The sequence below is a fragment of the Peromyscus leucopus genome, unplaced genomic scaffold (genome assembly GCF_004664715.2).
Source record: "Peromyscus leucopus breed LL Stock unplaced genomic scaffold, UCI_PerLeu_2.1 scaffold_1791, whole genome shotgun sequence".
NCBI classification, from domain to species: domain Eukaryota; kingdom Metazoa; phylum Chordata; class Mammalia; order Rodentia; family Cricetidae; genus Peromyscus; species Peromyscus leucopus.
The window spans coordinates 1-10,413 of record NW_023504987.1 but is presented as its reverse complement, the minus strand read 5'-3'; the positions used below and the strand labels follow the sequence as shown (position 1 = coordinate 10,413).

General features: G+C 41.5%; 1 gene segment (V, D, J or C); it reads right to left on the bottom strand.

Annotated features, from left to right (window-relative positions):
* Nucleotides 1-5,552: 5,552 nt before the first annotated feature.
* Nucleotides 5,553-6,206, bottom strand: LOC119087185. The segment is given in 2 exon segments: nt 5,553-5,899; nt 6,101-6,206. Coding segments are annotated over 2 exon segments (396 nt in total).
* Between the last annotated feature and the right edge of the window lie 4,207 nt (nt 6,207-10,413).

Genomic DNA, 10,413 nt, shown 5'->3' with positions numbered 1-10,413 from the left:
TCTTCGATTGGTGAGTCCCCCCCATTTTTCCGACAGCTTAAATGGTTTCCTGAATCTGTGAGAACGACCGTTGATCATCAGGCGCCTCACACATATTCTTGAGACCAGGGGGAACCCCCGACCACGGTCTTCATTGACTACAGTCGGCCCCTATGGCAGGCCTAACTTTTCTAGCCATCCCCCACGTCTGTAGCCTGAGATATTTCTCGTGATAGGGCCACCGCTGTTGGTGCGTCCTGGGAGCCACGTGAGGCTGGCACGTCCATCTCCTTGACAAAGGGGCAAACGTTGTCTGGATTCCCGGGGAATCCTTTCCCTCACCATGGAGGGGGACCCTGCTTCTGGCTGACGAGTCGAGGAGCAGGCTGCGCCCAATATCCATCCTTGGCCTTGGGGACGCCTGGTGCCTTGGCTCCAGATCACGTTTATTTTTTTAATTTTTTAAATTATTTTTTCTGCCTCTCCGCTGCAGACATGGGAAACAAGGCTTCCAACCCTGTTAGTCCTTCCTCTCCATTAGGCTGTCTTGTTGAAGCTTTAAAACCTCTCAGTTTAATGCCTTAAATAAAGATTTCTAAGCTAACTCATCTATGTTCAAAAAAGTGGCCAAAGTATGCTTTAGAAAATAACAGAAAAAATGGCCGCCTAGCGGCTCCTTGGATCCCGATATTTTACGGGAGCTATCTAATCACTGTCGGCGTTCAGGCAAATGGAAAGAGTTGCTTTCTTCTTTCTCAATGCTAAACTGTCTCTTCTCGTTTCCTTCTCTCCTGCTCATATTCTCCTAGCTATACGTAAACCAGAGGATTCTCTGACTCCGGAATCTCTGACTCTAGATCTTGCTAAGGAACCAATAATTAAAATTCATGTTCCATCCTCTCTCTCTAACAGAACTCTCTCAGATAGAAAGTAAGCTGGGTTCTTATACATCTAATTCTCCTTCCTTTATTAAACAGTTTCAATATATAACTCAATCTTATAGTCTCACCTTTCATGACTACCTGAGGAGCTCAGGTGGATATGGGAGCAGGCTAGGACTCATACAGACGAAATTCATCAAACTAACCTTTCACACCCCCCAGGAGCTGAAGCAGTTCCTGACTGAGAACCACACTGGGACTATAACACCCAGGGTGGCTGTCTAGCCAGAAATGGGTTTATGACCTGTCTCCTGACAGGTCTCCGTAAGGCTGCCCTAAAACCAGTAAATGATTCAGGATAAGGACGAAAATCTGTCTCTTGTTCCCCAGACCTCCCTGACTAAAACTTAAGCATCTGGAGAACAAGGCTTCTGACCCCACGGGCAAAAGACTCATCTGTGGCATTTAAGGTGTGCCAGGGAAGAGATAAAAGCCCGAAAACAAAATTGTAAAGTGCTGGCACTCGCTGACTGCCTAAAGCTGTTGGGTCCCTGTTTTAAATGAGGAAAAGGCCACGGGCTAGCGAATGCTCTGCCAGGCCATCAACAGCCTTGTTAAAAGTGCCACCTAGAAAGACAAAGAATCAGCTGACTGTCCCCAGGTACCAAGATGCATGGGTACATCAAGCTAAGACCTCCAACAGACCTAGGTTTGGCTACAGACATGGCAGGGAACCCAGAACGCAGCAGGGAAGCGATCTGTTTCTTTCCTTCTGGACACCAGAGCCATTGACTCAGTCCTGGGAGTTTTGGGATGCCACCTCCTTTATTGTCAGGTACAGAGGACAGCCTTACCTGCCTCATCAGACACCACCACTCAATTGTATTTTCAGAGGCGTCCCTCTAACACACACATTCTTAGTGGTGCCAAGTTGCCCTGTACCTTTAATCGGGAGGGATCTCCTAGCTAAGGTGGAGCATACTAACCGGTCTTTAAAAACTATTCTTACTAAGCTGCCACAGGAACTTCATCTCGACTGGGTAAGATTATTGCCTCTAGCTCTCCTCAGGCTCAGGGCTCTTCCTAAAAAGCCTCTTTCAATCTCTCCATTTGAACTAATGTATGGAAAGCCAGTTCTAACACCAGGTCTTTTTTCCAAGCCTCCAACTGTTCCAGATAGCCTGTTAACTCCTCTTTTATGTCACCTAAGGTCTATTCTATGGAGCTATGCAAACTGTTCATTACCTCAGCCATGTGACAATCCTTGTTCACCTCCAATACACATTGGGGATCAGGTTCTTCTCTTTCCTCCAAGCCAGCGCCCTTTACCCCTTTCCCCTAAGTGGCAGGGACCCTTCAAAGTAATTCTTGTAATCCCCACAGCTGCTAAACTCGAGGGCTTTCCTCACTGGGTCCACCTGTCTCACCTAAAACCTTTTATCTCACCTCCATCCCATAAAAATCTCTCTTCATATACAGTGAAACAAACAGGGCCTCTCACTCTCAAGCTCCAGAGGACATCAGGATCCACTGCCTTGTCACTAATTCCAGAGGAATAAGGTATCACACCTTCCTTTCCCAACCAGGGCCACACAGAGCCGGAGGCAAAAAGGACCATCAAAAATATCTAGGCTTATCTTGTCAAACAGAAGGTCCCCAACCGCAGCACTGGAGGTCCCCAACCACAGCACGGATGGACAGCTGCAGAACGAAGAGACTAGCAGAACGTCATTCCAGGACCTCCACCATCATCCCAGGACTTCACAAGCTACCCCTCATCCCCCCACGAGCCAACCAATGCCCACTATTCAGCTGGAAGCAGTCTTTAAGAGAAACGTCGCCCCCATACCCAGTCAACCACAATTTTTTTCTTTTTTAAAAAGGAAAGAGTCAGGGATGAAGGGTTCACAACACGCCCCCACGGTCATATATAACAAGCAGACACTTCCACCTAGCCAATTCCAGGTCAGCATAGGCATTTCCTTCCGGGTCAGGGCGTCTCTCATAACCAGGATACCTGGCGGACCTGGACATCTCCGCCTAGCCAGTTCCAGGTCAAGATAGCCATTTCTGGGTCAAGGCATCTCGCGTAACCAGGATCCGTGATGTTTCATGGCCAGGTAAGCGCGCAACGTGACCATGTGATCTATGCACAGGCGTGGAGTAGTGGTGTGACCTGGCCACGCCCCCAGCCGGTTTTAAAGCGGAGCACCATGCTCCCAGTTCCATCTTCTTCTCCACACATGTGTCTCTCCCACAGGCCTGAGCACTCTCTATCCCTTTATCTCTAATAAAACTTTTATAAGCAGATTCAAAAAACAAAAAAAAAGAGGGGTTCCTCTGTGATTTGTGTACAAATCTCACTTCCCCACTCCTGAAGCCAGGATGGAGATGTTGTATTCCAGGACATTAGGGGAGTGGCTTGAAATCTGTTTTTAACAAGGAAATCTATGGAGAACAAGGAATAGGAGACCATGGTAAATGAAGACCACATGAGAAAAGGAACAAACAAAGTGCTAAAGAGGCCCACAGAAATCCACAAAGATACCCCCCACAATAGGTTGCTGGCAATGGTCAAGAGACAGCCAGGACTGACCTACTCTGGTGATGGGATGGCCAAACATCCTAATAGTTGTGCCAGAAACCCCATCCAAGGACTGAGGAATCTGGATGTAGACATCCACAGCTAGGCCCCGGGTGGAGCACCGGGAGCCTAATTAGCGAGAAATAGGAGGGTTTATATGAGGAAGAATTGTTGAAACCAAGGTTGGATAAAGCACAGGGACAAATAGCCAAACGAATGGAAACACATGAACTATGAACCAAAAGCTGAGGGGCCCCCAACTGGATCAGGCCCTCTGAATAGGTGAGACAGTTGATTGGCCTGATCTGTTCGGGAGGCATCTAGGCAGTGGTACCAGGTCCTGGGCTCATTGCATGAGTTGGCTGTTTGAGACCTGGGACTTATGCAGGGACGCTGGCTCAATCTGGTAGGAGGGGACTGGACCTGCCTGGACTGAGTCTACCAGGTCAATCTCAGTCCTCGGGGGAGACCTTCATCTGGAGGAGGTGGGACTGAGGGGTAGGCTGGGGGGAAAGGAAGGGGGCAGGAAGTGGGAGAACAAGGGAATCTGTGGCTGTTCTGTAGAACTGAATGGTATTGTAAAATAAAATTGTATATATATATATATATATATATATATATATATATATATATATATGCTAGTTTAGCAGTTGATGATTCTGCCTCCAATGTGAAAGATCATCATAGCTTGAAACTGTACTAATACACTGTGTTAGTAAGGATTCAGTAAAAATGTAAAAGCTAATAAAAATACAGAATGTATTTAGGACATACATGTATACTCACAGGATGGTTTTCAAAGGAAGTATGTGTGTGTTAAGTATCAGTTTTTCCTATAGAAAGATCTCTCATGTACAGGGGTTGTATGAAAAAAGGCCCTGAGATCTCTCTTGGACCTTCCATGAGAAGGAAACTCAGGGAATCATTTTTTCCTGTTCTTCTCAGAGATAAAGAACATCAGGAAGGACAGAATCGAGATTGAGGCCCAGTATTGTGTTTAGAACCCTAACCAATACCCGAGTCCTGTATCTTCCTTAGGGGAGCTGATATTAGCAACAGACCTAAAATTTTAAAATTAGATTAAAAATTCCAATAAGCTTTCTTTGGAACTCAAAAGCCTACAGAGTTAAAAATTGTCTAAGGTTCAGCGACCATCATAGAAAAGGGGAAGGAACACTGTAAGATCCAAAGGTGAGGGAGAAACAGAACAAAACAGAGCCTACAGACATCTCGGTACTCCTTCTTTGATGAACTCATAGGAGCTGTGGTTGTCTGGATAAGACCTGCACAAGATTAAGCCAATCAACACTGAAGCATGGAGAGGGAAGTGCTCATCAGCCTGCACCAAGTAGCTGATGAGCTATTATTGATAGGTGATGGCTTCTAAATGTGAGAGAGGCAGTTTTCTCTAATGAATTGAAAATGCTCCCTCCAGTGAATGTTCCTACATCCATGAATATATCATCCACCCACATTGAACTCAGTGTTCAAGGCATAATTTATATATGGAGATGAAGTGGGAGGGTGGTGAGGATTAGTAGATTTGGTAGGATTTAGAAAAAGAGTAGGGGGTAAGAGAATAATTGGAAGCATAAAAGATAATCTCAATTATAAAATGTTACATTTTGAAAAATTCTGTATTGGAATGACAGTGAACAGGATAGTAGTCATTTAAAGAACAAATGATATGTGGATAATCTATATAGATTGATAATCATGAAATTTAAAGAACAAATTAAATATATTAAATATATTCTAAACTATATTTTAATGGCCAATCAAGCATTAATGAATCACTGTCAGATAATTAATATAAAGTGAACCATAATTAACAATTTTTTTGTTAATTTTGACAATCATGTAAGGAAGTTGGTTCTTTACTCTCTTGACAAACCTGACTGAGAGCTAAAGTAAATGAATACAGGAAAAATATAACATTAATATTTGTATGTATTATGTAGTTAAAATGGAGTGAAGAGGGATCAGAGGCAAGAAGCTTGCCAGGCCTCTTCACTTTAATATTCTGTATAAATCTCAAGGTTGTCTGCATCTGTAAAACACTTTGAAGAGGTAGAGGAACCACCAGAAGGAGCTGAAAGTGCCCAGCCTCACACTTCTGCTTCTCTGGTGGTTTTTGCTATGGTCTGTATCACTGTGGGAGGCCTGTTGTAGCCTTGTTGACAGTAATAAGTTGCAACATCTTCAGGCTCCACAGTGTTGATGCTGAGGGTGAAATCTGTCCCTGACCCACTGCCACTGAACCTGGAGGGGATCCCGGAGACTGACTGGGAAGCATACTTGATGAGAAGCCTTGGAGCCTCATTTGGTTTTTGCTGATACCAGTGTAAGTTTGTGCTAATACCCTGGCTGGCCTTGCAGGCCATGGTGACTCTTTCTCCTGGAGTCACAGACAGGGTGGCTGGAGACTGAGTCAGCACAATGTCACCTCTGGAGGCTGAAAACATAGGAGAAATATTAGTAGATCACACATTGCATATAAAAGTCACTTCTAAACTGCTTTTAAAACGATTATTTTATTGTAGCATTTTTTAAAACCTGAAGTTAAATTCCATGTGATGCTGTGCTTCCTAATGATGTAAGAGAATTCTGTACTTAATTAACACCTCCACTTTTTGCCCCGTCTAAAATCTCATACCTGAAACCCAGAAGAACAGAAGCCCAAGCAGCTGAGATGTGGACACCATCTTCTTACTTTCCCTGTGTCTCTGTGTGTGTCATGACACAGTCCAAGAAAGACCTTCTTATAATATTCTAAGAGGCAGGAACACTAGAAGGAAGAAGCACTTATGCAAATGATACTGACTTCATATATGTCCCAATAAAGAACTGCTCAGGAGAGCAAGCTCTTGTGCTTTTGGGGAGTCTATCTCCCCCTTCTGGTCACCTGATGATATGCTGAGATTTGAAAGAGATTTGTGCGTGTATCTCATATACATGGATGCAAAATTAGCACAGTCTAAGAAACTGTCTGGGTACATTCAGTAGTTTGAAATTAAGGCCATCTCTTAACCATCCTCTGGTTCAGGGTTATGTTTTTTTCCTTCATGTTTCTTCCAATATGGGCTGAATTCCATTTAATTGTCTAAATATTCCATGAAACATACAATATAAAATACTAAAGGGATGCCCTATTAATGAGATATCATGTACAAAAAATAGAAAGACTCAATGTCATAGGAAAACATGTCCTCAGAGGGTGGAATGGAAGCCTTATTAAAGTTCACAATCTACCACAGTTGAAAAGAATTTCAAAGGTTGGGATATCAAACTATTTGTTAGCACTGTCAAGATAAACTCTGAATATTGCTTCTTGTGTGTTTTACCACCAAGAGTGACCTAAGGATATGGGGAAACATTCATGGAATGTTCAAACAAATACCTTACCTAGTACATGATTTTTCATGCTATGTAAAAGGCAACAATTTTGATGTAGTTTAAAGCAGGAGAGAAAATTTCATCAGGTCCATTTGAAGAAAGAAGTATTCCTTTCACTTGGGCTATGTAAGCAAGCCATAGCATATTTTTTTATGTACCAACAATGCCTAAGTTTTGGAAAGTCCTCAATATGGACAAAAAAGACTATCAAGATTCTAGGGGAAGAAAGTAGGAGGAAATGGGAGCCCAGATTCAGTGTTGTGGGAGTGCAGTAACTAGAGAAAGCAATTTGCAATTTCCTCAGACAGCTACAAATACCACAGGACCTAGCGATTCTTTTCCTGTGGGGTGTACCTAAAGAACTCTATAGCCCATATAGCCTATAACAGATATAAATGCACATACATGCTTTTTTTTTTGACAGGGTTTTGACAGGGTTTCTCTGTGTAGCTTTACTCCTTTCCTGGATCTCGCTCTGTAGACCAGGCTGGCCTTGAACTCACAGAGATCTGCTTGTCTCTGCCTCCCAAGTGCTGGGATTAAAGGCATGCACCACCACTGCCTGGCAGCACATACATGCATTTTGCTGTTTGTGGAGACCCAAATTATTCAGGGTCAGAGACTCTCACCTTGCTTTACCCAGCAGGGCTGCATAATGGTATGATTTTGACATGGGAATGCTTACCAGGTGTGTGGTAGGGTCTACACTTGGCTGTGTGTTGTGCTTTAATCTTGAAAGTGCAAGTCTTGTCCCCCTCCCATTGGCATGTTATAAAAAGCCTTTTGAATAAACCTCGATGTTGCTGGGTATTGATCCAATCCCTCTTGAAGCTATCCTCTGTTTTTGCCTTTCCTCTTATAGACTAGGTGTCTCTATCTAATATTTTCTAATCACTCTCTCCTCCTCCTAAAAACTCAAGAAGAGGTGAAAAATGTGGGAGCAGGACTGTTTCGGGTCCCCACAGCTGGTGTGTGCACAATAGCTAGGAAATAAAATGAACTGAGATGTTCACAACAAGGTAAATGTATAAAAAATGGTTGTACATTTGTGCAATGGAATTTTGTTCAGTTATACAGAAACATGAAATTATGAAAGTTTTGAGAAAATTGATAAAACTGGAAAAATTATATTGACTGAATCAGTCCAGTCCCAGAATGATAAGTAAAATATTACTCACTCATTCCTAAATCATATCATCATTTTTTTTCATTTTTCTGTTTAATTTTGACTACACCTATATGTAATGAGCTAGAAAGGGATCCCCTGATAGGGAAGGTCTTTTGGATTGAATATATTACAACACATATGATAGTAAATAAAAATGGGTGGATGCTTTGAGAAGAAATGTTTGTTTGTCGTTGGTGTGAGAGGTTGACAAAGAGGAGGGTTAAATACATTAATATTATTTTACTATCCCAAAAAGAACAATAATTCAGACCAGTAAATCATACTTGATAAACATATTTAGGACAATGAGTTATTTGTTGTCATGGAATATCTGTTGACTAGCATTATGCAAGCATTCAAAACAAGGAACAGAAGTATGTAATCACCACACTTTCCATTAACTGTCAGCACACAAGATTGTAATGTGAAACAACTTAAACAGAATATCAAGTTTTAAGCTGACACCAAAATATACAGTCACACATGGATAAACTAAAGTATCACAGACAATCCCTCATTTCATTCTGTTTCCTTTTTTTTTTTTTCTTTTATTAAAAGTAGATGTTTTCCCACATAATATATCTTGATTATGGCTCCCCCTCATCTACTTTTCCCAGTCCTTCCCTACTTGACCTCCCATCTGGATCCACCCCCTTTCAGTCTCTTATTAGAAAAGGAACAGGCTGCTTTCTATAATAATATCATATATTACGATAAAAAAGGAATAACACTCCAGAATTGGACAAAAGAAATAGGAGGGAAAGTGCTGCTGAGGGGCCAGCTTTCAGCAGCTCAGGACCTGAAGAGGAGGTGGGAGTCAGGATTGACCACACAACTGACTTTTTTTTTTTTGAGATTTAACACATCCTTTATTTAGACTTTATGAATCAGTAGACTGGTTGGTCAAATTTGACAGACTCAAAGACACAGTAAAAAACAAGCTTGCCATCACAGAAGTCCATATAATTAAAGACTGACCTAGGATGTTTTCTCAGAAATCAGAGGGAAAGTTTAATAAAATGCAGGTTATAGATCAAAATGTAAGAAAATCAAAGGACAGCTTCAGAAAAAAATTATGTATAAAAAGGACTATATATAGAAACAGCAAAGTAATCCAAAATAAAACAAAAAAAAATTTACAAGCATAAGCAAATGAGTATCAAATGGAAGAGAATTTCTAAGAAAAAGAAAAAATAATAGCTACAGTTTTCAGCTCTTAATTAAGATAACAAAACTTTTATGATGATTTGCACAACTGACTTTTTTATCTGAGGGAGTAAAACTTAATTCTCTAGGGCCAGAGAAATAGGAAAAAGCACACACCCACACATATCTTCAACATGTCAACGTCTCTCGTATTTTTCTTTCCCTCTTTCCTGTTTGTTCCCCTCTATCTCTTTCCTCATGTCTTCCCTCTGACTCCTCCCTTCTTCCTTCTTCCTTCCTCTTACCTCCTACAGCTTGTATATCCCAGCAAAATCTTTCAGGAAACATAAAAATTACAATGAGGTTACATTATATTTTTCAGTTGAAAGTTTAGTATAAATACAAGTAAAAACAGCATGTTCCCCAATACTCCAATACATATTTAATGATTTTACATATTACAGGTAATAAACAAATTATTCCCGAGGGCACACATAAATTCATGTCTAAGAAACTTGTTATAGATTAACAAAGTTTGAGAAAGTGTTTTTAACAAAGTGTGTTTTTCAATACTTCTTTAACTGTCAGGATGCATTTTTGCTGTTAAAAAGGAAGGATCCATCAGTTTATTATTTATCTCAAAATGTATTCTTATAAAAATAGTAAAAGAATCACAAATATAAGTTATTTTTGGAGATGAAAGGCTTTCTCTGGCTTACATGTCAGTTCATCATATACAGAAGTCAAGGTGGTAACTCAAACAGGGCAGGGATTTGGAAGCATGAGCTGAAGAAGAGGTCATGAAGGAATGCTGCTTACTGGCTTGCTCCCCATGGCTTGCTCAATCTTTCTTGAATAACACAAGACGGGCAGCCAGAGGTGGCCCCACCCACAATGGTCTGGGTACTCTCACATCAATCACTAAGCAAGAAAATGTTCCCACAGACTTTGCTGTGGGCCTGTATACTTCTTTGCTTATAAACTGTATGGCTGTGGCAGACTTCTTGCTAACTGTTCTTATAGCTTAAATTAATCCATTTCCATAAATCTATACCTTGCCACATGACTTTTGGCTTACCGGCATCCTCACAAGCTGCTTTTCAAAGTGTCTCCTTCACTCAGCCTTTCACTCCCCAGAATTCTCCTCTCCTTTTCCTGCCTATTTCCTTTCTGGTCACTGGCCAATCAGTGTTTAATTTATACAGAACAATATTCACAGCAGCCAACGTAGGGAGAACACCTGATTGCATAGTGCACTA